This window comes from Odocoileus virginianus, chromosome 30, assembly GCF_023699985.2.
Source record: "Odocoileus virginianus isolate 20LAN1187 ecotype Illinois chromosome 30, Ovbor_1.2, whole genome shotgun sequence".
Lineage (NCBI taxonomy): Eukaryota > Metazoa > Chordata > Mammalia > Artiodactyla > Cervidae > Odocoileus > Odocoileus virginianus.
The window spans coordinates 25,173,490-25,199,930 of record NC_069703.1 but is presented as its reverse complement, the minus strand read 5'-3'; the positions used below and the strand labels follow the sequence as shown (position 1 = coordinate 25,199,930).

Below are 26,441 nucleotides of genomic sequence, written 5' to 3'. Positions count from 1 at the left end.
CCCCAAACTCCCCTCTTATCCAGGCTGCCACATAATATTGAGCAGAGTTCCCTGTGCTACACAGTAGGACCTGGTTAGTTAGCCATTTTCAATGTAGCACTATATACATGTCGATACCAAACTTAGAGAAGCTAAGTGGGGAAACTCGCCAGTAAATTATAATCTTCAATACAAGAAATTTCTCATGAAGATTTAAAATTCTAATTATATTATATAATATTTGCTTTATCACCTCAGTTTAATACTGTGGTTAAGAGTAGAGACTGTGGACTCTGCTTGTATTTGAAACCATTATTTACTATTAATATCAAGGTAAAAGTTATTCACCCTATTATTTTACCTCCCATAAACCTCAGATTTCTCATCTGTGAAATTTGTATACTACCTGACTTACGGTAGCAAAGAACTTGGGGTTTACAACTTCTGAAAATGTATTTTTTTTTTATCTTTTAATAGACGGAGTAAATACAGTAAAGCAAAACAAGAAGCAGATGAAGAGAAACATTTGAACCAAGGTACAGAAAATTGGGATAAAAGTAATTTTATTTTTCAAGCATTTCTAGAAATGTCTAAACAATATTCATTTGGCTATTAAGATTATATTCTGTTCATGGAATTATCCAAATAATAGACTTCAGGGTATCTAACTCAAATAGGTGATTGGTGTTTGTTTAAGGTGAGATTAAAGGTGGAGATTGGAGAATTTCCTTAAATTCTTTTTTCCCTTATTTTATCCTCCACCCTGAAGAAGTTTTGGTAGCTGGCTCAGTTTTGTAGCTGGGTGGCAAGATTTAACAGGTAACAATTTTTCTGAGGTAAAAATTTGGGGGACAAATAGAATAAGGAATTGAACACATGGCAGAATTTCGCTATGGAATTCGAGACTATCAGTATTTCTTAAGTGGACTTTAGTTATTTTGATGTTCCAAGTGGTTCCAAAGAGTAAATTCAAAGAATTGAATGACTTGAGGAAGATAGAAGACTCTGAAATGGACAGTGGTTAGTGACTCTTCAGGAGTACCATCCGCTAGAACTTGCTGAGGTGATGGTAGGTCTTTATCTGCACCATTCAATTCATCAGCCAGTGACCACACACTGTTGGATACTTGAAAAGTAGCTAGTCGTGAATGAGGAAGTGAATTTTTAATTTCATTTAATTTTAACTAATTTGCATTTAAATAGTACCAAGTGGTTAATAGCTACCCTGTTAGCGATTGAGAAAGATTTTTTGGCTCAAACATACCAAGTAATGAAGGGTCATGGAGTATCCAGTAATTTTCCCTTTGTTCATCTTGTTTCTTTCCTAAAACCACACTTTCTCATTTGCATGCAGTATATATTTTTAATAACAAAAATTATGTAATTTTTTTTTTTGAGATGAGAACAAAACTGACAGTCTTGGGAAATCAAAGGGATTGGGCCAACCTGTATCCTAACCTCTCAGTGCCCCAAACCTCCAGGAGCTCCAGAGGGAAAGGCAAGGTGTGAATGCCAGTGGAAAGTTCCCACTAATTTCTAATGCATCTTGTCCCAGACATCTCTGGCTGCCTAAGTGCTCACATTCTGAATTCAGCTTACAAGTGACTGTAGGGTGTGGCTGAATTACCCTTCCTGGTATTCAAAGCATTCATGATTCAGCTACAGTTATTTTCTTCAGCGGAAGCTTCCAGGTGGAATTCAGTGTCTTTACTTACAGCACCTTCTTTCCAAAACTGAATAAAAGTGGAACTCCAATATAGAGTTTGCATTTTCAAATAGCAGATTAATTATCCCTCTTGTCCATTTAACCTAGGTTTAGTTTGTTTACTGTTATCAATTGATGGTGGATATGGGGCTAAACGTGATGCCTTGTAGCACGACCATTTGAAACAGTGTCTGTATCTTCCCTAAGGGAAGAAAGCTGGAGATGGTGGATAGGACTTGAGCAGCTGATTGGGACAATATATTTTTTACGTCGTTTTTGTTGCTTTCAATTATTTATTTATTTATTTGTTGACTGTGCCACATGGCTTGTGGAAATCTTAGTTCTCTAACCAGGGATCAAACCCTTACCCCCTGCATTGGAAGCGGGGAGTCCCAACCACTGGACCACCAGGGAAGTCCCCAGGACAACAGTGTTTAGCTAACACATTCCAAATTCCCTTATGGAGACTCTCTTTCCCTCCACCAGATAGATGGTTTTTAAAATTTCATCCTTGCACTGTGAAGGCTTCCCAGGAACTCTGGAGAGCTACAGCCTCTTATGTAGCAAACAGTTCTTGTTTACCTGCTAACAAAACACAGAGCGAGACTTTAAACATTTTCCTATACCTATGCTATTTTTCTCATGCTAAGAAAACTTTTCCTGTGCTGAGTATTTTCAGATCCAGAGAATTTCAGTTTACTAGTGGTTCCTGAAAAGTGTGTGGGCTCCCCAGGTGGCGCTAGAACACACCTGCTAATGCAGAAGATGTAAGAGACGCAGGTTCGATCCCTGGGTCAGGAAGAGCCCCTGGAGGAGGGTATGGCAACCCACTCCAGAATTTTTGCTTGGAGAATCCCATGGACAGAGGAGTCCGGCAGGCTACAGTCTGTTGCGTCACAAAGAGTCAGACACGACTGAAGCAACTTAGCACGCATGCATGAGAGGTGTCCTGCCAACTTTTTGCATGTTTGTTACTCAGGTGTTAGAACGTACGTGGATCCCTTTACGTATGAAGATCCCAACCAAGCAGTCCGAGAATTTGCCAAAGAAATCGACGCATCCTGCATTAAGATTGAAAAAGTCATAGGAGTTGGTAAGTCTGTATCTATAAGCCTGTTTTCTTTGTGAATATTAAATATAGATATATGTGGATTATATAAAGGCATATGAATATATATTGTGTGCCTATGTATGTAAATAGCTGTGTACCTGAAATTTCCTTAATCCACATAAAACACCAGCGCAGTGCTCAGTGTGTGATAAACACTGCACAAATGCTAGCTATTATTCTTTCACTTTTAATGTGTTTCTGGTTCAGAGTCAATTCTTTTTCTCTCTCAAAGGTGAATTTGGCGAAGTATGCAGTGGGCGTCTCAAAGTGCCTGGCAAAAGAGAAATCTATGTGGCTATCAAGACGCTGAAAGCTGGATATACAGACAAGCAGAGAAGGGACTTCTTAAGCGAGGCCAGCATCATGGGACAGTTTGATCACCCAAATATCATTCACTTGGAAGGCGTTGTCACCAAATGTACGTGGGTCGCTCCTTTGACAAAGCCAAGTTAGAAGTTACTGGCAAATTAAACACACATTTTCTTTCCAGGGAAATGACAGATGGAACAGACCCACTGATTGCTAATAGGAGGAAATCAGTGCAGGACAAGTCATTAATCTTGTAGTCAGTTCTAAATGGGTCTGTGGTGTAGGCTGATACCCTATTTCCAAAGCAGCTTGTGTGAGATTTTAGTGAAATTAATATTGCAGATTTTTAGTATGCCTCGCCATCTTTCAAATGTTTGCTAGACCAAACTGATTGTCACAGGGTAGGCGCAAGCAGATGGTAAGCAAAATAAATTTTAAGTACTTTTCCTATAAAACACTACAGTGCTTCACCACACCTTGTGCTCGAAGCTTTGGTTCCAGATGCGAGGAGTGCGTCCTGGGAATCTGTTATATTGGGGGATTTGCTTGTCTGCTCGGCCTGATTTATGGCAGCTGTAGTTCAGCACCTATTTCCAGTAACACCTGGTTGAACCTTCCTTTTTTTAGTCCATTAGCATTTGCTGAGCCCGTGAACCACGCTTCAGTTACAATACGACACAGCTCAACAGATGCATTTTGTGAAGCATACCCTGAATACATCTGTAAGGCTGGCTAAGACCCACTTATAAAGCCCCACATGATCAAGGCAGGTGAAATAGTTCCTATTGAAGGTGGCTATATTCCAGAAGTCTTAGTACCTACTACAGTTACTACAAGTCAGGGATCGTGTGAGCCTGGGGCTATGTCTCCAGGAAGCCAGTGTACCATTTGATTCCAGATGCCTGGGAAAAGCATCCTCCATCAACCTGTGCAGAGTGATGGCTGCAGTGGGTGAAGTGGGGGCAATTTAAAGAGTATAAACATTAGACATTAGGTCTGGGGCAAAGAGGTCAGTAACATGCAAGGGTACACAATCTTTGGGCAGGGAAAATAAGGAATTACTAGAAAGTCGCAGCAAATATACATTCATTTAGAGGTCCTCAGACTTAAATATATATCAGATTTCTGGAAAACTCATTGAAACACTTTCCTGGACCTCACCTCAGAGGTTTGATTCGGTGGTTAGGGGCCCATGAGCTCACGATCTAAAGAGCTCAAGGTCAACCACACTATAGTCCCTGGGACCACACTTTGAGTCTCTTTGGCCTAGTGACCAAAGAGTTGCACACCATCTTCTGCTAGTAAATTGTGAAGTCTTAACTGGTTGCTCAAGCTCTCAGTTTCCTCATCTGTAAAATAGAGGTAAAAATAGAACTTGCCTTACAAGGTTGTTTTGAATGAAATATTTAGGGTGTATGGCATAATGCTTATATAGCAAATTAAAAAAAAAAAAAAACTTTAAGTGTTAACTGGTACTATTGTGTCTTAAGAAGTACATCTTTCCCCCAGCTTTGGAATCCTTTAAAAAAGGAAGCTTGGTGCTAAGGGTATATAATTTTCCACCTAAGGTGAAGGCTATAATTAGCATAGAATAGCTCTATTTGCTTTTTAAGATTAGTTTTACAGACAGGATTTTTTTTTTTTTTTTTCTGTAGCCTGTGGCCTTTGGGCTTGCCCGGAGCCCTTCACTTCTTTAATTAAAAGATAACATTCCCTTTAAATACTTCTGCAGGTCCATTTTCTCACAAGGAGGCTCTGTTCAGCTTGGGGTGTTTTTCCTGGGGCAGACAGTGATTTTTGTAGCACCTCTGCAGAAGAGAGAAGAAACAGGGGATCTTTGTGCTAAAATCCCACCGCGCCTCTCTAAAACCCGTAGCTATTACAGCTGTAACTGTTATAAACGACTGGATGCATTTGCATAATGCAGTTGTCACTGAATTAAAATGATTTAAAATTTCCACCAGAGGAGCTATCCCCTTCCCCCACCTCTCCCTTCCCCACGGCATCCCCGCTTGTTCTGGGGATGGGTTTGCCTCCACCCAGGAGTCCAGCCAGGACCCATTTTATGAGCCCCTCTGTGCCGATGCAGACATCCATCTTTATTTATCTTGTAGCCCTCATAGATTCTGACAAATGGATACATTTAATAAATAGGAAAAGGAATGTAGAAAAATTGTGAAGATGATGCCAACTGTCAGGTTAGGGAGGTGTAAGGGTGAAAAGGTGAAGTGAGAATCTGAGTTCCTTGAGTAACTTTGTAAACGGACAGAGAGACTATAAATTCTCACCACTACCCCCTTCTCTTTCGGATCTTGTGCTGTCTTCCCCACATTTCCAGAGGGGCCTGGTGAAATGGAAGTAGGTGTTAATGCACCACCAGGGGAATCACCCTTTCTCATGAGTTGACAAAGTAGCATTTGATTGAGGCAGGTTCATTAAAACTCATTTAGATGCATTTGTTCTGTGTGGTCACGGCTATAGAGGGTCATTGAGTCTAAGGACTCAGGGCTTCCTATTTATATTGACGGAGGATGGCAAGGCAGTCAGGGGCCTCTCCCAGCAGCCAAGGGAAAAGAGATTAGAAGTGATTTTATTCATCCTTTAGTCTACCCCGAGATTCCTGCTTCTTCTGTCCGCTTTCCTTCATCCCTGGTAAATAAAATGTCCAAGGTGTTGTTTCCTAATTCAACATGTTTGCCTTGGAAAGATTTCTTCGGCACAATACTCAGTGCATAACCAAAAAACAAATTGATAAATGGGACTTCACTGATGTTAAAAACTTTTGCTCTTCTAAAATTTGGCCTCTGAAATGAAGACATATTCCCTTTCCCTATGCCAGTAGAGAGTTTAATTTGATAGGAGCTTAAGATGGAAAATGTACCCGTTTAGAATAATTCTGGGGACTTTCCAGCAATGACACATCCCAGTCCGGTTTCCATGATTAAGTCATAACCATAAGGACAACAATGAGTATTTTTGATAAGTCAAAAATTAGTTTTATTTATCAAACTAATATTTTATTTTCCTCCCAGGAACTCTCTCTTATCCTCTTTGCTTTACCCCTAGCCTTAGTAAAATATCAAAGATTTACTTTCGACTCCCTCTTCACTCCCACAAAAGAAAGAGTGAAAGTGAAAGTCACTTAGTCATGTCTGAGTCTTTTCGACCCTACAAATACCTTTAGAAAGAAGGAACTTCAGACCTTGAGTCCATTGCCTGGGATTAAGAAACTAAAGAACCATCCTTATTTGCTAAAATCCTCAGAAAGAAAACGAAAGTGAAATGAAAATGTGTCCCCACTTCTCCAAACCTTAAAATCATTTTGATTTCTTTGCTTACAAAGGGGACTGGGGTGCACAAATGTTCTAGTACTGAACTAAAATTGCTGCTAGGATGAAACCACTTATTGACCCTTTCCCATGATGTTGTTGCTGCTGCTGAGGTTGGCATCTTAAAGAAGCAAATAGGCTGAGTGTATTGATAGATAGGAAAAGGGAAAAGAAAGGCTATAGCCCCTGACCTGAGTGAGGCTGGGGGAAAAGCTAAGATTGTACATGCTTGAGCTTTAAGATGATTCCAGGTAATCAAGTATTCAGCATAGCTACTGCTCCTGGAAACTTGGGTTTCTCTAAATAGGTATAAAAAAAAAAAAAAAAACAACTTTCTCTGTTCATTGATTCCTTTAGCATTGCACAATTGTCTCTTCTGGGGGCAAAATTAATTAATTATCCTAAAGATTTTTTTTTTTGCCTTGAAATGGGTCATTTATCTTCTTCTCCGGTTGCTTGAGAGAACAAATACTCATCACATGCCCCTGGGTACTGGAGGCCACTGTAGTTAAAGACCTTGTTAACAAGCCACCCAAAGGGTTAACCTTCCAGATGGAATTTAAACCTACTCGTCCTTTTAATATTTCATTCCTAGCTCCCCACAGCTGAGGCATAAGCTTGGCTTGTTTTAATTAAATTAGATCGCACAAGACAGGTGTCTTGGCAGGAAAATTGTGCACAGCCCATTTTTATCTCATTAACTGCAGTGCTCATCAAGGGTTTTGTGTTTTTCTTTCTGGAAACTCTAGGTAAACCAGTAATGATCATAACAGAGTACATGGAGAATGGCTCCTTGGATGCATTCCTCAGGGTATGTAGCTACTTTATATTAAACCCAAGAATGTTGGTATTTAGAAAACTCTAACACACTCTGAATGTGTGTTCTGTTTGGTTGTACACAGACCTTTTCTAATGGGGCAGAAGAAGAAGAGGAGAAATAGAGAATGATGCGATTTTTTTAAAGGCTCTTTAAATAGTCCATGTTCAAGGAGGGTAGCATTTGATTTACTTTTGTATTGTGGGGCTGTTGGAGCCATGGATTCATTACAGTTGGATAATTTCCATCTATCACAGGAAGCTGACCCAGCTCCTTGCTCATACTCTGCTCATGAATTAGCGACTTTGGTCCAAAAGGCCCGGAAATCATACTGAATTTCACTGCACACCGGATACAGTTATCAAAAAAGATCCAAGTAATAAATGCTTCGTGAAAATTAATTAGGCTTAATGTTAATGAGATTGTACCTCATTCCTTTCCTCTGCAGAAGAATGATGGCAGATTTACGGTCATTCAGCTGGTGGGCATGCTTCGTGGCATTGGGTCTGGGATGAAGTATTTATCTGATATGAGCTATGTCCATCGAGACCTGGCTGCACGGAACATTCTGGTCAATAGCAACTTGGTCTGCAAAGTGTCTGATTTTGGCATGTCGCGAGTGCTTGAGGATGATCCGGAAGCAGCATATACCACCAGGGTAAGAAGGGTTTGTGACCTTTGAGCTTTGACTCTAATGAAACTGTTCCTCTCACTTGATGTTTAAGCCCTTTATGATATTTATAAGTTACTTCATCCTGCAGAGCCTCTTCATAGCCTTGCATCCATTTTAAAACCATGTTTCCAAGAGAAATTTTGAAATATGCTCTAGATGTATGATCACAATTTAGAGCATCACATTATTGTATTTTTTCACACTTAATCTACTTTGCTTCCTTCCTTTCTTCCAGTTAGTTTGTTTTAGATTTTATACTTGGTTCCTTTTCATTATTTAAAAAAAATCTTATTTTAAACAAGACAGAACAGTGTTCTAGTCAGCTGCCTACCGAATCTGAGAATGTATACACAGGATTTATAAAACATTTACACTACACAAGGTTTCCCAGTATCTAATGGCCTGCATTTTACTACTAGTAGATAAGCCGGGATTAAGGCATGGTGAAGAGTTATCAGTATACAGTTAATGGCTTTGCTATCTTAGCTGGACAATCTGAATATAAGATACTAATGGAATAAACACAGAATCATAAAAGTTATTGGCCATTAGGGCTGACACTGTTAAAATCAACATGAAGCAGACCAGCCATTTTCCTCCTTTAATGTTAACCATTTTGCATCTGTAATAATAAGCATTGGGGGGGTTTTTTGGTATAGTTGGGGGGGGGGGTATGCATGCATGTTTTCTGGTAGTGTTCTGTTTCTGTGGCTGCAGTTTTGATTCTTACACATACCTTCTCCAAAATTCTAAGTCCATTCATTCAGGAAAGAATACACCTTTGCCAATGCTAAAGACTTTTTATTTCCCCCCAGTAGTTGGAGAAAGGAAAGCAGAAAGAAGCTTCTCGAATAATACTTTTATATAGCCAAAATATTTAAGGAAAGCAGCATAAGTGTCTCATTGCATGGAACAAGCATAAATGTAATACAGTGTAAAGTATAGTGAATCAATGAAATTTATGGTACAGTTTATTGCCCTCTTTAGTAGCCCTAATGAAGCAAAGAAGACTTTTAAATGATGTCCTCTTGAACAGTTTAAGGGTCTGAATTAAAGCTGAATTAATTTCCCTAGATGGAACCCTAAGAAATTTGAAACTCCATTAAAAATACCTTGCACATAAGCATAATCAACAGGAGACATTTGAGACCTTTAAACTTTTGGGGGGTAATATTCAATTGCTTTACCATTTTTGCAGGTGTCTTTTTAGAAAATTAAATAATCAAAATCCTGCCCTCCCTCCATTAAAATCAGTAATGGCTTTAGCATCTGGTACTATTTGACTTCCTCTAAGAGTCTGTTCAGTGTATTATCTTCTAGCTAAGTTAGGCATATTTCTCATGTTCTGTAAGAGTTGGAACATATATATGTGGAGTATGTAGAAATATTCATATTTAACTTCCTTAGTTCATGATTTCTGAAGCAGTACTAAGTATTGGTTTTGTGCTGCTGGGTAAGAGAATCCAACAAGAAGTCAAAATTACTGTTAGTTGCACATTCATTGGTATACACCACAGATAATGTGTGTTTTGTAAAACTTAAAATGTCCTTTCTACTACAGTATTGCCTTAAGCAGAGCCCAGGAAATAGGTTGGCTTTTTAAAAAATAATTAAGGAGATTAGTTGTTTACTTCCCCATAACCTATGAAAACATATCAGAACTGTCTCAACCTGGAACATTTTAGATAACAAGTATCTTGTGATTGTTTGGAAAAATATCTCAGTAATGCTGTTGTCCTGCTTGACCCACAGTAATAACATTCAGAAACTAACATTTAGAAACTAAAAGGGCAGGTCAGTGTACTTGGAGAATAATCTAGAGCTTGGATGTTCACAGGGTGGCAAGATTCCCATCCGGTGGACTGCACCAGAAGCAATCGCCTATCGTAAATTCACATCTGCAAGTGATGTATGGAGCTACGGGATCGTTATGTGGGAAGTGATGTCCTATGGAGAGAGACCTTATTGGGACATGTCCAATCAAGATGTGAGTCTTTATGTTCTGAAATATATGTTTTTTGAGATGCAGGAAGTTTCATGTTACTGTATGATGGAGTAAGTGTTGAGTGTGAAATGATACGTTAAACTTCAGGGTCTTAATACAAATGTGTCTAGTAGGCTAGCTAAAACTTACGGTCATTGATTTCAAGGACCAAAACTACAAAGCCGAAACAGTACAATGTGGGAGATATATTGATAGATGGATGCATAGCTCAGCTGATTGGTGATATGGAGCAGTATCTTTACTTGGTTAGCTTTCAAGTTCATACTGAAACAAAATTAAACTTTGAATGTTAAGAAAATGCAGGGATATATGAAAAACACATTTCACATGCAGTGAAATTGACATGAAAGTTGTATTGGAAGAAATCTAGTGAATATTTTAAAGCCGGCAAAGTTGTAATTAGAGCTTGCCCTTGAGGACTCTAAAATAAAGCTTCACTAAATGACCCTTTGTAAATTATGCACATCCCTTTAAATGTACCATCTGGACTACTTCGTATGGGAGTATCCACAATGCCTGCAATTTTAGAAAAGCATTCAATAATGACACTAATAAGATTCCAGAGTAATAGAATTTAATTATAAACATCTCCAGTGAGAAAGAAAAAAAAAAAAACAAAAACCTAGACCAGGGAGTCTTCTTAGGACACTCTAGCTATTTCTAGGAAAGTGTTAGTTCTAGAAGGGTTGGAAATCAGAATAAAATAAAATGGTCATTTTTAAAACTTTCCTAATATTTTCAGGTGAGGTGAAATATTAGCATCTAGCATGTTTACAAATGGGTGATACTCAATTCATCAATAAAAACTATTTTAGAAAAAGTGTTGTTTTTTTTTTTTTTTAATTTTCTTTGAAGTGGAATGTTACCTGACCATTTGCCTTGTCCTGAAACAACAGGATGTTGCAAAACCTTGACAATTAAGTGAAAAACTAGGTGCACTCAAGAAATAGGATGCTGGTTGCTTAATCAGTAGAAGAATGTTTAGAGCAATACAGAAGCTAAGGTATTTGCCCACTGTGTCCAGTGGGGCAAAAAGAATTCTCTGACCAGGTTAAGAGGAATGGTAATGTTGACATTGTAGTACCTATAAATTATAAAGGAAGGTTCATAACAAATAGGAAGGGAGACAGCAGCTAGCATAACTGATAGATAATTACAGGCTGGAGATTGACTCACTTCAGTTCAGTTCAGTCACTCAGTCGTGTCTGACTTGTTGTGACCCTGTGGGCTGCAGCAGGCCAGGCTTCCCTGTCCATCACCACCTCCCAGAGCTTGCTCAAATTCATGTCCATAGAGTCAGTGATGCCATTCAACCATCTCATCCTCTGTTGTCCCCTTCTCCTGCCTTCAATCTTTCCCAGCATCAGGGTCTTTTCCAGTGAGTCAGTTCCTCACATCAGGTGGCCAAACTATCGGAGCTTCAGCATCAGTCCTTCCAATGAACATTCAGGACTGATTTCCTTTAGCATCGAATGATTTGATCTCCTTGCAGTCCAAGGGACTCTAAGAGTCTTCTCCAACACCAAAGTTCAAAAGCATCAGTTCTTGGGCTCTCAGCTTTCTTTATAGTCCAGCTCTCACAGAGACGGACTACAGAAGTGAGCAGTGTGTAATCTACTGTTTGATGTGATTGTGAAGACACCTTCAACTACCTTTCTTGTAGTAACGTTTGGTTTTGAGTAAGAGATATGCAGAGAAACAAAGGCCAACAACCTACAAGAGGGAGTTTGTTGTTTAGTCACTAAGTTGTGTCTGACTGTTGTAGCCCATGGATTGTAGCCCACCAGGCTCTTCTGTCCATGGGATGTCCCAGGCAAGAATACTAGAGTAAGTTGCCATTTCTGTCTCAAGGGGATCTTCCCAACCCAGGGAATTAATCTACATCTCCTGCATTGGGAGGTGGATTCTTTGCTACTGAGCCACCAGAGAAACCCTCAAAGAAGGAATAGTGTCTGTATTTACTTATTTAATTATTGTATATTTAAGCTTGTCTTTATTTCAGTTGAGACCAGCAGCCAAGTGCTCATAAAAGCAGAATATCTAAAGATGTCTTTTTTTCCCACCCTAAATAAATATTTTCAGACTTAGTTTTGACAGTTTCTATATTATCTTAAAACAATTTCATTGTTTTAAACTTTTAGTTGTCTGCCTTTATCCATGTAAAAGCATCTGAAGCCAATTCACCCCCACAAATATTATTGATCTATTATTCACATGTATTTCTCTCTGTGTTGGAGTCTGTGTAGAACAGCAATCAATAGGAAATGTAACTGGAGAATTACTTTCATGGGAAAATTCATTTGGCATATGGTGAATGGAGTCAAAGTAACTGTTAAAAATATGTTAAATTTATCAAGTTTTTCATCAAGTTTGTTTTAATTGTCTCTCTTCCCCCACCCCACCCCCCCAGCCCCAGACATTTAGCAGTAAACTGAGAAAATATGCTTTGTTCACCCACAAGCCATCTCCCAAGCTGGCAGTGGATAGGGAACTAGTGAAAGAATACTAAGCAGTTTGAGGGTTTATAACAAATTGTGTTCACCTGGCGTCAGCCCAGTGTTGCTCACATTCCCATCAATTCAATGTAAAATGTTTTCATCAAGTCTAGAGTCAACACCATGCACCTGGAAAGATCAAAGAAAGTCAAAGGATCAAACTGACCTAATATCATTGCCAGAAATAAATAGAAGCATGTTCAGTAAATTAGCATATAGAAGTCTGCTTTCGAAGGAGTAAATTAATATTAATATGGTAGGAGCTTGGCAAAAATACATGGGAGAAAAGGATTCAGAGGGCTTAATAAATCACAAGATAATTGTTACACAGAAACAGTATCCTGGTTAAAAAGAACCACAGAATACTGCTGCATAGAAACTGGACCCAACTGAATTGATTGTTTTCTGTTGAAGGCTGATCACTGACGCACCACGAAGGGAACTCTGTCCTGATCATTGAGGTGGCTGCAGCCAGTGGTGGTCTCACTAGGAACTACCGTTTTTTGGGGGGGAGGGTGGGGAGGGTGGGAGGACTGATTTAAAAACAAACAAAACTTTTAAACATCCTCAAACAAAAGTACCTCCAGAATCATACAGGATACTCATAAACAAAGCTTATGAGTAGCCAAAAAATTAAGAAGTAATTCCCCTCTTTAACTTTGGCAGGAGGCTTACCATATTGTTACTGGGATTCACACCCTGAAGAACAGGGGTTTAGAGAAAAGTCGATGAGAAATATATTGTTTTATCTGTGAAGACAATTAGAAAAGTCATGGAATGACTTGTCTCATTAGGCAGGAGGACCACTCTGGATGGCAGTTATAGCTGCCTTCCTTAGATGTGTCAGGGTCCCTTTAAAATATAAATCCCCCAAAGAAGGTTTTTTAAATTATTGTTTTTAGATTTTTTAATCTAGCTATTAGTACCTTTAGCAGGATCAGCTGAGACCAAGAAAGAGACACAGAATTCATAAACTATGTATTTTGTTCTTCCAAAAGTAAAAATGGTGGGGCATCTGGAGGGGTTGAGGAATGTGCTAATTCAGAGAGGTAGTGTCTCCTGAACTGGAAGATGGGCTCTGATATTGACCCATCAGCTGTCTAATCAAGAGTACACAGACTTGGGACTTCCCTCATGGTCCAGTGGTTAAGATATGCTTCAAGGGGTGTGGGTTCCATCCCCGGTCAGGGAACTAAGATTCTGTATCATATGCAGTGTGGCCAAAAAAATAAACTAAAAGAGGACACAGGCTTAAAGTGACACAAAAGGACTTGCATTTTGGAGGCATCCTAAGGAATGTCTTTAAAGCCTTTAAGCTAAAATCTCTTTTGCTAAGAGCGTTTAGCTGGTAGAAGAACAGAGAAGATCATCGCCCTTTGGTCTCTGGGGGCCAGGCCAACACCATGTGGTTGGTCTGATTGGGTTCTAACCACCTTGGAACCCTGATGCATCTTCACATTGGAGTTCCTGATGGGCATCGTCTGCCATTTGAGAACCCCTCATAGCAAGGCTGGCTTCCCTGCCCTGCTGCCAGCAATACTCAGGTCCAGCTCTGGCTTCTGTGAAAGAATTGGAGCCATTCCCATGCTCAAGCTTGCTGGCAGCTTAATGGACAGGGAACTTGCTGAGCAGGAGGGTAAACCTCTAACAACAGATTGCCTGGCAAACTAACATAGCATTCTGTGGGGTTTTTTTGTTTTTTTGTTTTTTTGCTAGGTGATTAAAGCCATCGAAGAAGGCTATCGGCTGCCCCCTCCAATGGACTGTCCCATCGCGCTCCACCAGCTGATGCTAGACTGCTGGCAGAAGGAGAGGAGCGACAGGCCGAAATTTGGGCAGATTGTCAACATGTTGGACAAACTCATCCGCAATCCCAACAGCTTGAAGAGGACAGGGAGCGAGAGCTCCAGGTCAGCCCTGCTTCTTAATAGTGATGTGTGAAAGAATACTTCAGAGGTGGCACGCAAGTGGTAACTCACTTTAATTTCTGGCTTTTAGTCAGAGGCCATGGCACAGCCGTCTGCAACGTGGGTGGCTTCTTCCTCCTTGAGCGGAGTATTTATGGTAGTTTTCTGTTTGCCATTTTGAAGAGCCTTGTACCTGTCAGGCCTCAAACAAAAGTCAGAGAAACAAATTTTTTACAAGAACAACCAAGGAAAAGCTCAAGTGCTTATTTTGTGAGGCTGGAACTGAAAACTTAGAGGGATGAAATGTACTTTTGGAAGATAGTCAGGCTACTAGATGCTATATTTTGAAAGGGGAAGAAACATAAGGGACAAAAAATAAGGATTCCAAGACAGCTCTAAGTTGAGTTAATAAAATGTGAATTGAGGCAAGAGATTCACCGGTTTTGGTTCTTAAAGTTGCTCTTTTCTGAGTCTTTCAAGAGGAGAAGGAAACAGGATCAAGTTACAAACATGCAGATGAATATTTGAGAAAAGTTTTAAAAATTAAAATTATTGAACCACCTATACAATAGTTACTTCATTGGAAGGGTCTTCCCTGGTGACTCAGAGGTAAAGAATCCACCTGCAGCGCGGGGCCACACAAGATACAAGTTCGATCCCTGTGTCAGGAAGATCCCCTAGAGGAGGGCATGGCAACCTACTCCAGTGTTCTTGGCTGGAGAGTCTCGAGGACAGAGGAGCCTGGTAGACTACAGTCCATAGGATGGCAAAGAGTCAGACCCAATTAAAGCAACTTAACACACAAATATACACTTTACTGGAAAGAGCAAAAAAGAAGCATTTCAGTCCAGAGAGAAGATAAAGATACTGCAAGTGACCTAAAATAAAATCTCCCATCATTTCTGGCCTATTTTTGGTTCTTCTCTTCCCCAAGAGAATGAAAATAGATGGCGCTAAGACCTCTTTTCCAGGTGTAGCTCGTTTCTTCCATTCCTAGGTAAACCTCCCCCAACTTTTAGATCTCCAGCTCCCAATCCATTTTGTCTGAAGGTGAAAGTCCAGTTCTTTGGCACTTGAGTTTCCTGGTAGCGGAAACTTTTTCGCTGCTAACTCTGCATAATGAGTGCTTTGCACCAAAGGGCAGAACAAATTGGGTTATTGGATACACTTTTCTCACTTCTGAATTTTTTCTCGTTGATAGTACTTACAGAGCTTGGATGCGTCTTACTGCTTGCTGATAATGGGATGTAGTATAGCGTGGAATGTGATTCAGCACAAAATTAGGCAAATGTCATGGTGTTCCACAAAGAGCACAGAGGCTTCCAGAACAAGCTTGAGAATGACCCTTAGGATTAATTAATACTGAGTAAGGATAGTTTCATTCTCAGGTCATTTTAACCTTGTCAAGCACCTAGTGCCTCCGTGTGCTCTTCTGCTGCCCTTGGTTAAAGTTAGAAGTAAATGCAAACTGGTTTTTTTTGTTGTTCATTAACAAACATTCCTGGTAAACATTCAACACTAATGTCTCAAACTCTGTGTGGCCATATTTGTTACTGGCTCAAAATTGGGGAAAGAATGAAATCTTGATTATTCTTACCATAAAAATCTGCAGAATATTACTTGGAAAATTTGATTTAATTAATATAGTGGACAAAGAGAAAGGTCATAAACAAGCTATTATTTGGACAGAACTGTTGATAAAACAAGTTTTTGTTAATATACTTATATAAAATAGAAGTTATGCAAGTCAAAACAACTTAGGTAAAAATTAAAATGAAAAATGGATTGGATTAATTCTACTATGTAGAAAGTTAGACCATTAGATAGGCTTGATTTTTTTTTTTTAACAAGAAAACGATTTTTTTGGGTTGAAAATTCAAGATGATAATATAATTCTGATTTAGATGTTCATGTTCAAGGAACATAGTCACAGGATGAAAATCAGATCAAAATGTTAAGAGCAACCACATTCTGTAATTTCTATGGAAAGCAAGTTTAAGAAAATAGAATTTAATAAGTAGCAAGGTTGCTATGCAGGTAATTATAGTGAAGGTGTATAAAATACCCTATTAATGTTTATCCTATGATTATTAAGTAGTTTGATGATCAAGATGACTATAATTCACTTAATAAATATTTTTCATGAATAGGTTATTTATTATTTATCAATATCGTGAAGGGTGACAGATCACTTACCTTGAACTCTAGTTGTTCTTGGTGGTGATCTAATGTAAAACACCTGGCCTGAGAAATGCATCAACTAATAAATAAGTTAATAAGAAGTGCTTAGAATTTGTTGAAATGATTCTTTAGGAGCCCCAGCAAAGGAAGACGAGAAGCACATTCCACAATCCAAACAGTGATCAAAGTGGCCATTCTTCCTGCCAGTCTTGGCACACGTGCTGGTCAGGCTGGGTTGATTAAAGAGGGGATTAACTCCCTGCTGTCCCGTTTGTTTGAATGAACTGAGCCTGCCTGCAAACCTGGCTGGAACCATGCCGGACTTGAACTCTCACTGTTCTCTCTGCTTCCATCAAGTCTGGCAGGTTGCAAGCTCTCAGTTTTCCTTACTTATCCTTCACTAAGGTTTCCATAGCTGCTGAACTAAAGTCTGTGATATTCTGCCCTGGCAGGGACTGTCTTTCTGCAAAGACTGAGCCAGTTTCAGCAATAAGGACGGCCCCCACCCCCCCCATCCCCCAACCTTTGCCCCAGGCTAGGTTGTTAAAAGACCTGCTCTGATCCTTAATGCATTAAGAGGTCCACATAAAACAAATGCAGGAAATGAAGTTAAAAACAAGTAGGGTGATGGAGACATGCTTTTGCAGCTTTATGAAATTAGGGTTGAAAAATCACATGATGACATTGATTGCTGGTGATTCTATCTAAAGTCCATTTTTGATACTTTGATTCCCCTCCTCTGCCTTGGACCATCTGACTTCTGAGTCATGCTATCTCACTGATAATTCTTGTCTGTCTATACTTTCTCATTCCATTTCCAGACCTAACACTGCCTTGCTGGATCCAAGTTCCCCTGAGTTCTCCGCCGTGGTATCAGTAGGCGATTGGCTCCAAGCCATTAAAATGGACCGATATAAGGATAACTTCACTGCTGCTGGCTATACCACGCTAGAGGCTGTAGTGCACATGAACCAGGAGTAAGTACTCAGCGATGTAACACAAAGGGTAAATCTAGATTTAATAGTATTTTCCTTTTCTTTTTTTTTTTTGCTTTGAGCTGCATAATCATCCTACTCATTTTTTTTTTTAAAGAAAACTGGAATGCCTTTCATTTTGATTGATTGAGTGTAATTTTGCACAGCCTCTATAAAGCACCTACATTGTTGCATTCAATTGCTTAATTAAACATTTTAATACACCTGCCTTGTTGTGCTGTATTAATTGTGGCTGATTCAAATGTGTGTCTGCATGAAGCCCGGAAGAGATTCTCAGCCCTCATCATATTTTCCTCTCCCGCTTTTTTTCTCTCCCTACTTGCAGTGACCTGGCCAGGATTGGCATCACAGCTGTCACACACCAGAATAAGGTCTTGAGCAGCGTCCAGGCAATGAGAACCCAAATGCAGCAGATACACGGCAGAATGGTTCCAGTCTGAGCCAGTATTGAATAAACTCAAAACTCTTGAAATTAGTTTACCTCATCCATGCACTTTAATTGAAGAACTGCACTTTTTTTACTTCGTCTTCGCCCTCTGAAATTAAAGGAAAAAAAAAAAAATCTGCAGCGTTGCTTGGTGTACAGATTGCTGAAACCGTGGGGCTTACAGAAATGACAACGGTCATTTGAATTAGACTTGGAACAAATTGTTTCTCAGAAGTACATCCGTCCATCACTAATCTGTAAAATACGTGTACCTATATAAATAGACCACCGCCTCCGAGTTTCGATGCCGTATTTGCTGCCAGACGCTGAGCTTCTCTGAGACATCCTCGATCGTCTCTTCATTTGGAATTACAACCGTAGTATTTTGTTTGTGGCATAAACTACAGTCCATCCTTCTTTCACTGGAATGAAGACCGTGCCCAGGACCATTTTTTAAAGGACCCAGTTATAACTTTTAAGGCTTGGTTTACTTTTAAGGCTTGGTTCGTACAGTGGATAAAACCTAAGTGAACGTCACGTGGTTCATCAGTGTTGCCGCCCTGTGCTCCAGTCACCTGGTGGGTTATGACGACATGAGGGGCCGGAGAGAAAAGGAAAGTGGATTTTAAAATAATAATAGTAATAATAAATCCCAAACACCCCCTTTCTGGGCAAACAAGGGACTTTGGGACCTAGGCTGTGCCATATAAGTCTTATTTGGGAACTCTACAAACTTATCGTAACTACCTTATGGATAGTGGATTGTGACAATCTTGTGTAGGCAACTTTCATACTTTCTTCCTTTAAAGAAGCAAGCCCAAATCTACAAGGTAAGACAAAAGAACCAGCAATGAGTCTTTCTCCAGTGAAAGTGTTTTTTCACTTTATCTTATCTGAAACACTGAGCAGTAAATATCTATCATGACTATCAGGTAGTTTGGGTTGAGATTTCAATGGGAGAGGAGACCCAAAGTAATATGGCTTCTCTCCTGTTCTTCCAGGAAGAAGTGAAATAGAAACCATACGAGGTCAGGACAGCATCTAGACCTCCACTGGCTGTACTTTTTTTTTCGCACTGTGAGGGTCCTCTTGCCCTTTGGTGCCACAGATGGTTATTGAGCATCTTTTGGGTACTGGGTAATAACCTCTAACCTTATTGGGCCTGCATGTTTTCCATTTTCTGGAGAATTTTTTTCAGTTGAGGAGTTCTGGAAGGTCTTTTCCATTGGTTTCATTTCCTGGTTTTTTTTTTTTTGTTTTTTTTTTTTTGTTTTTTTTAGTATTTAATATGCACCATGCCCTTTTTAAAATTTAATTTTTTAAAAAATTTTAAGTTGGAGTATAGTTGATTTACAATGTTGTATTAGTTTCAGATATACTGAAAAATGATTTAGTTATACATATACATGTGTCCATCTTTTTTCAGATTCTTTTCCGTTATGGTTTGTCAGAGGATGATCAATATAGTTCCCTGTGCTATATAGTAGGTCTTCACTGGTTATCTATTTTATATATGCATACATGCTCAGTTACTCAGTCGTGTCGGACTCTAAGCAACCTCATGGATTAGTCTGCCAGGCTCCTCTGTACCTGGAATTCTCTAGGCAAGAATGCTGGAGTGGGTTGCCATTTCCTCATCCAGGGGATCTTCCTGACCCAAAGATCAAACCTGAGTCTCCTGTGTCTCCTGCATTGGCAGGCAAATTCTTTACCACTAAGCCACCTGGATAGTACTGTGTATATGTTAATTCCAAATTCCTAATGTATCCTTTCCCCACATTTTCCCTTTGGTAACCATTAGCTTGTTTACGAAGTCTGTGAGTCTGTTTCTGTTTTGTAAATAAGTCATTTGTAGCATTAATTTTAGATTCTATATATAAATGATATCATATGATATGTGTCATATTTTAGATTCCACATATAAGTGACATCATATGGTATTTTTCTTTCTCTAACTTCATAGTATGATAATCTCTAGGTCCATCCATGTTGCTGCAAATGGCATTATTTCATTTTTTTATGGCCAAATAGCATTTCATTGTATATATTTATCCATTCATCTGTCAATGGACCTTTAGGTTGCTTCCACACCTTAGCTATTGTGACTAGTGCTGCTATGAACATTGGGGCCCATGCATCCTGTTGGAGTAACATGCCCAGCCATGTTCCTGTCCTGCTCTAGCGCCCCTGATACCAAACTAGATGGCAACAGTGAGACTTGGAAGTCACTTTGAAAGTAACCAACTAAAAAATCAGACTTTTCATCCATCAAGCTCAGTAGCCTTAGGTACATCTTCTTTAATTCCAGAATTTTCTTCTTAAAACATGTGAATTTAAATGATTATGTTCATTCCTAGAAGCAAATAGCCTAACTTTTTTGACTGGACAGATTTTAACTTTCTAAACTCTTCCCTTTTATCACTTTTAAACAAGAGCTTGGTTGATTTTAATGACCTTTTTCCCCACCTTGGTTTTATCCTGAAAGCTATTTCTCATAGAGCAAGAAATGTTAAATTTGATGCTGTCAAATCATGACAGTTTAGTAAAAACCTTTTTGCAACATTAGTTGTAAAAGCTTTTCTGTTCAGAAGGAATGTAGTATTTGTTTTTTAAACTACTCTAAGAATTTTTGTTTTATCACCACTTTTGCTGAAGTTTAGGAGTTCTGGATATTCATGTTAAGAGTTGACAAATGTGAGGGAGGTCACTTGCTTTTTTAAAAAGAAATTATATATTTCTTTCCTTCTGTAAAGCTGTGGGGTACTTTGTCTTCAATTCCCATAGTCCAATTCAAATAAGGTGGCATTATAGTGTTATCCTATGTGTAATAAGAGAATGTTACCTTGCATACATTGAATAATTAAAAGTTTTGCTTTCTTACAATCAACAGCTTAAGACTTGAGGTATTTTTCTAAACACAGTCAAAACAGAATATTTTTATTTTTTTGAACTTTTTCTTTTGTATTGAGGTATAAGTGACTAACAATATTGTGATAGTTTCAGGTGAATAGTGAAGCACCTCAGCCATACATATACATGTATCTATTCTCCCCCAAAACCCCCTCCCATCCAGGCTGCTATGTAACATTGAGTAGAGTTCCATGTGCTATACAGTTATCCATTGTTAGTTATCCATTTTAGATATAGCAGTGTGTACATGACTGTCCCATACTCCTCTAACTACCCCTTCCCTGCCGGCAACCAACCCTATGTTTCTTTTCTTAATCTGTGAGTCTCTTTCAAAGCAGAATATTAAAAAAAAAAAAAAAAAAAAAGAGTGCCAATTCTAAAATATCCTAACACGTTAGTGTTATATACTGTGTTGGAGTGGATTTGTTACATCTCAACAGATATCTTGGCAATGTTCAGATGGGAACTGAGAGAAAAGTAGAATATGAAATTCATTCAGAGGTTGCCCTCTGAATCTTAATTTTGACACATTTGAGTCCAGGCCAATGGAAAGGCCCCAAAATGGCTAAAATAATATCCAGTAACAGTAAAAGTGGAACTGCTTTGCTTCCAGGAAGCTACCCACATTGGAGGAGAGATTGAGGACAATAGGAGTTTGTATTATTTCTCAGGGTGTGGAACCAGACGCTGGCATCCAGACAGCTTAGATTCCAAAGCCAACCGCGATGTTGACACTGGGAAGTTCACCATGTGTTTCTTTATAACTCTGTTCCTCCACCTGTAAATTAGAGATAATGACACTTCAATAGAAACACCTTTCCCAGCACATGGTGTTGTTGTATATATGTCATGCTCAGATGCAGAACACACTTAGCTTCATAGCAGAAAAGTGTATTCTTCCTCCAAGGTGTCCCAAGTGTTACCCACCTGTCTTTCACTTGTGAAGTCAAATGTTTTGTTGAGACAGGCCGAAGCAGGGTGAAATGAAGTTCAGTGGTAGGGAATCATCCAGGTGAAGCTTGTTCACTTTCAGTGGGTTTATGAGGGTTTGGGGGTAAGTACGTACCTATACAAAAGGTGGAAAATCACTCCTGTATTATTCAGCCTTGAAATGTATGAAATTGTTATTTTACAATTGGAAAGCATGAAATAGGCAGGACCCCGGTGCAATGAAAAGAACTGGTTGGTAAAGACACTTTGATGTCTTCATGACTGACTCAAAGGAATGGTGCTTTTGTTTATTTAGTCACCATGAAAGTCACATCTTTCACTCCTGATCCCACACAGACCGCATGCTTTGTCTGGTCTCTGTTCAAGCAATTCTCTACCATAAAGAGGTTGCTTGAATTCAAAGAAGAAGAGGTTTATTTTTCTCCCTCTCATTCTGACATCAACTAGATGTAAGTCTCCACATTCCCACACTTCTCATTTCCAAATCCTGTCCTTTTCATATACACACTGAGTTTCCAGATAGCCTACTTAATATTACAAATATATTTATATCTAGGTATTTAGTGAAGAAGGAAGTTGGCAGACACAAAGGAGAGAAATGTGTTTTTGAGACAACTCTCTCCTCGAAGGGTGGGGTTTCTAGGAGCAAAAGAAAATCACCTTCAAAACGTGTGCATATCCCTATGGAGTTTGTTATTCTCCATTAGAGTCTTTAAGGTCAAATTTGAGTCCACTTTGTCCTTCATGTAAATAAATACATATCTGTCTGACAGAGTTACTGGCTTCCAGAGAAAAAACAGTACAAAAAATAAATCTGATCCTTTTTCTTTCATTTTTTTCATAATTGTCAAAAATGAATGATGTTGATAAGTGGCTTGGCAGTTATGCATTTAGCCACATTTATTACCTTAAATTGCTTAAGAAGTAATATCTATCTGAAAATTGTATAAGAAAATTTTATTATTCTTTCTGCAAATATTTTCTGCAAGTTTAAATAATGGTCATTTACCACCAAGAAATTCAGTTTTATGTATCTCCCTCCTACAATAAACATGCACATATACAAAATAAGCAGATAAAGGGGTTTGATAAAACAAGGGAAATTATCTGTCATGAGATGCATTTTGGTCTTAATTTTGCTGTACACTTGAGGCCAGCAACAGCTTAACATGACCACTGTGTTTGGAATTATGGTCCAATGAGCAGTCTTGATGGAAAGTTATCGAAAAAAAAGAAGAGGAATTGTTTGTTTTGGTTTGAGTCAATTCTTTGATGACCGAGAGGAACAGTGGCTCCATTGCATTGTGCCAGCCTCGTTGGAGTGTAGGTTGACAGGGCAGCTGTGGCTTATTAGATCTTGGTGGGCTTCAGTCTCAAGACCCCCCTCACTGTACCCATAGCCCTAGGTCTCCTGTCTCTACCTGTTATGTGCAGATTGCATGGATCCTTTACTAATCAGATATTTCATTAGAAGTCACTTTCTCTTTATGAAAAATACCTAACGCTTTTCATTTAGTGGTTGGCTTTTTTTTTTTTTTTTTTAAATCATATTGTTGAATGTTGATGATTGGGATGTTTCCAGATGTGTCCCAGAATACACCACTTTCCTCTTTGGAAAGACTGGGACTTTTTAGAATAATACAATGTGCACTCTTTCACTAACTCTTAAGTCCTTGGAACCATAACAGGTCAGAATTTTTATTGCAAAGAAAAACTGTTTCCATAGTGGGTAAACCCTGGCTGTAGACTCAGACTGGGTAGGTTCTAATTCCAGCTCCGCTACTTCTGAATGTATGAGCACAAGCAGGTTGTTAAGCTTCTCTGTGGTTTCATGTCCTCATCCATATAGGAGGAAAATGAATACTATCTTACTCAGAGTTGTAATGATTAAGATATTCGTAAACTTTTTTTTTGTTGTTATTTTAGTTATCATTTGTCAGAAGAGGAAAGTAAGAATTTATGATCTCCCTCCTGAACTCCTTACCTAGTCATCTCTGTGCTTACATGGGTTGACAACTGGCTGGCAAGATCAGTTGCCGTTTTGTCTGAAGTCTTGTTCTTTTCTCTACAGGGAGTAGATTCTGCTATCTTGGTCTCACAGCCCTTCCTGTTGATTACAATGCCCACAGGAGCAACCAGAACACACCCTCCTCAATTCCTCCTGAACGTGTTTCTTCTGCTTCTACTACGACAGTTCTGGAGCAAAGACATTGATGAAACGATACTCATTGATGAAAGGAATATGTTTCTGACTTTCAAATCCTCTTTCCCGGTGAAAGAAACAGCAAACATTCAAGCTTCAGCATCTGTTCTCCCATTGCACTGAGGAATGTCCCGCCTGGCAGCACCAGCTCTGCAGAACCCTTGTTCCTGAACTCCTTTGGTTTTATTTATATGTATTTCCATATCTCATTCCTGTACGTCCCTGCTGCATTGGTGTGGCAGCAAATGACTGAAGGCTACAGGTTTTACCACGGACACCAGATCAGGTGCCACCACGCAGAACAAAGCCAGTTCCCATGAGCTGCCTATGATATGCATTGCTGAAGTAACGTTATACCCAGGGTGTGCCATCACAGTGATATAAATATATTTTTTTCCTAGACTAACTATGAGCTGACTATCTCTTTTGATGTGTGTACATAGGTGTGCCTGTGTGTACGCGTGTGTATGTGTGTATGAGTATATAACCTCATGCTTAGAACTGCCTGTGAATGTTGTGGAATGCTACCCATGGAGGGGTCTGGTTTGCCACCTGTTCTGAGATGAAGAGCCACATGAGACAGTGGGCCTGGAGACCGTGCCCCGTCCCCTTAGAATGAAAGCCAGGAAGCATTAAATGTCCTGTATCTATACGTGTATTTTGTAGCAGCCACCCTAACCTTAATAAGTCATCCTACAGCTTTGGACAGAGGCATTTTCACCTTAGCGGTGGAGTGATTTTAGAATATAAATCCATGCAGGTGACAACCCAGCATCGAAATCACAAATTCTGATTGAACTCCTCATCTGAATCACCAGTTGCTTGGTGGAGGGAGAGAAGGGGATGGAATTTGTCTGGTACCCCCCCAGTGGAATACAAGTAGCCTTTGTTTTCCTGCATAAATGGACTTGTTGAATGCGAACAAATATATGCAATTCATATACTTTCGGAGATGAACGTAGATGTGTGTGTCGGCTTCGAGATGATGTGTCCTGGATTAATACTTTGTCTCCCAGTGTCACAGAAAAATACATGCCAGTGACTCTTGAGGTTAGCATAGTTGGGATGAAATGGCCTCAAGCAACTTCAGGTTCCCAGTGTACATGGAAAGTTCTGCCGTTATGAATATGCAGCTAACTTCTCTGGCCCTCAAAGGTGCATCAGCCTCCTGGAATCTGAGGTCCAGTGTGTGAAGATTCAGTTTTGGTCTGATACATATACCAAACTCCAGCCAACATACTGCCATTTTTCATAATCGGAGTGGCTGCCTTGCTTATTCTAAGCTATGGTTGCAGAAACTGTGGCCATTTGTATAAGCTATAACATCAAATCAGGGAAAAATGGGGAAAAAATTCTAAACCCTATGTTGTTGAATAAGTAGAGAAAATCATCAATAAATATTTATTGCATTCTGACAGGGTGTATGGCATTGTATTCTCATAACTATGCCAGAGTGACAAAGTTAATTCACCCCTTTTGGGGGACTTTAATATATTTTTAAAGGGATGTGCCTATGCATTGATGCCTGAAAAAAATATGTATAAAGAAATGAGGTTGAATCTCTGAGCGGGTTTTCTTTCCCCAGAGGTCAGGGCAGGAGACCAACTTCAGGGGCTGTATCTGGTCCCAAGAATGAATGCTGCCCTAGTGAATGCAGATGCTAAGTCATGCTCAGATGCTAAATCATTAGGCAGCATTAAGCTGTTCCCCTGCACCAAATTAAGTAGCTTCACCATGTGTTTGCTGGCCCCAAATTATTTTTAACAATCTTGAGAATGAAATGCTTTGGTGTGTTTTACAAAGTTATTTTAAAGAAAGTTTATGCTCGCTACATTGCTGGTGTGTGTGTTTTTGAGACCTCTTGTATTCAATCTGTGAAGGATATGTGTATTAATCCATACACACTTATAGCCTCAATATTTGTCTGAAGACACTTAAATTCTGACAAGTAAAGGAAAGTTCTAGAAGCAATATTTTCACTTCTTAAACATTCTCCAAACAACATCAAGCATTGATACACACTGAAGAGTGCATTTATTTTTTTGTATCACTCCAAGTATGTTGGAATATGCAAGGACTGTGGTTAAAATTAGAATGTATAAGGCATATTATAATTTAGTTCATACTGAAGAAGAAATTAACAGAACAATGCTTGGTTCATACATTTTCCAAAATTTGAACAATCTCTTGAGTTAGACATAGAGATTTTCTATTTTGTTTTAATTTGTCAAGGTATTTTTTCTTCCCTTCATGAACTTTAGGTACACATAACTTATGTCATTTATTTATGGTCTTTTATACCTAGTTTGTAAATTGTAAAATAGCAAACTAAATGCAAAGAGTTTGCATTTGAAAATAATAAAGTAGTTGCCGTATACAAACCTGGAATCTAGTTGTCTCTTTTCAACAATTTTTACTACATGCATGATGTTTCTAAATTACTT

At 39.1% G+C, this 26,441-nt stretch overlaps 1 protein-coding gene across 3 annotated transcripts in view; it reads left to right on the top strand.

Annotated features, from left to right (window-relative positions):
• EPHA4 (EPH receptor A4) overlaps nucleotides 1-24,403 on the top strand; it is a 156,408-nt gene extending 132,005 nt beyond the window's left edge. For 2 of the 3 annotated variants that reach the window (XM_020910759.2, XM_070458698.1), the window contains 10 exons: nucleotides 457-515; nucleotides 2,664-2,777; nucleotides 3,028-3,213; nucleotides 7,183-7,244; nucleotides 7,699-7,908; nucleotides 9,761-9,910; nucleotides 14,140-14,333; nucleotides 17,333-17,488; nucleotides 17,832-18,763; nucleotides 23,866-24,403. In XM_020910759.2, coding sequence (XP_020766418.1) covers nucleotides 457-515; nucleotides 2,664-2,777; nucleotides 3,028-3,213; nucleotides 7,183-7,244; nucleotides 7,699-7,908; nucleotides 9,761-9,910; nucleotides 14,140-14,333; nucleotides 17,333-17,488; nucleotides 17,832-17,946 — 1,246 coding nt within the window. In that variant the 3' untranslated portion in view covers nucleotides 17,947-18,763; nucleotides 23,866-24,403. Of the gene's footprint in view, nucleotides 1-456; nucleotides 516-2,663; nucleotides 2,778-3,027; nucleotides 3,214-7,182; nucleotides 7,245-7,698; nucleotides 7,909-9,760; nucleotides 9,911-14,139; nucleotides 14,334-17,332; nucleotides 17,517-17,831; nucleotides 18,764-23,865 lie in introns of those variants that run through there. The other variant, XM_020910760.2, reaches the window with a different exon arrangement.
• Nucleotides 24,404-26,441: the final 2,038 nt, after the last annotated feature.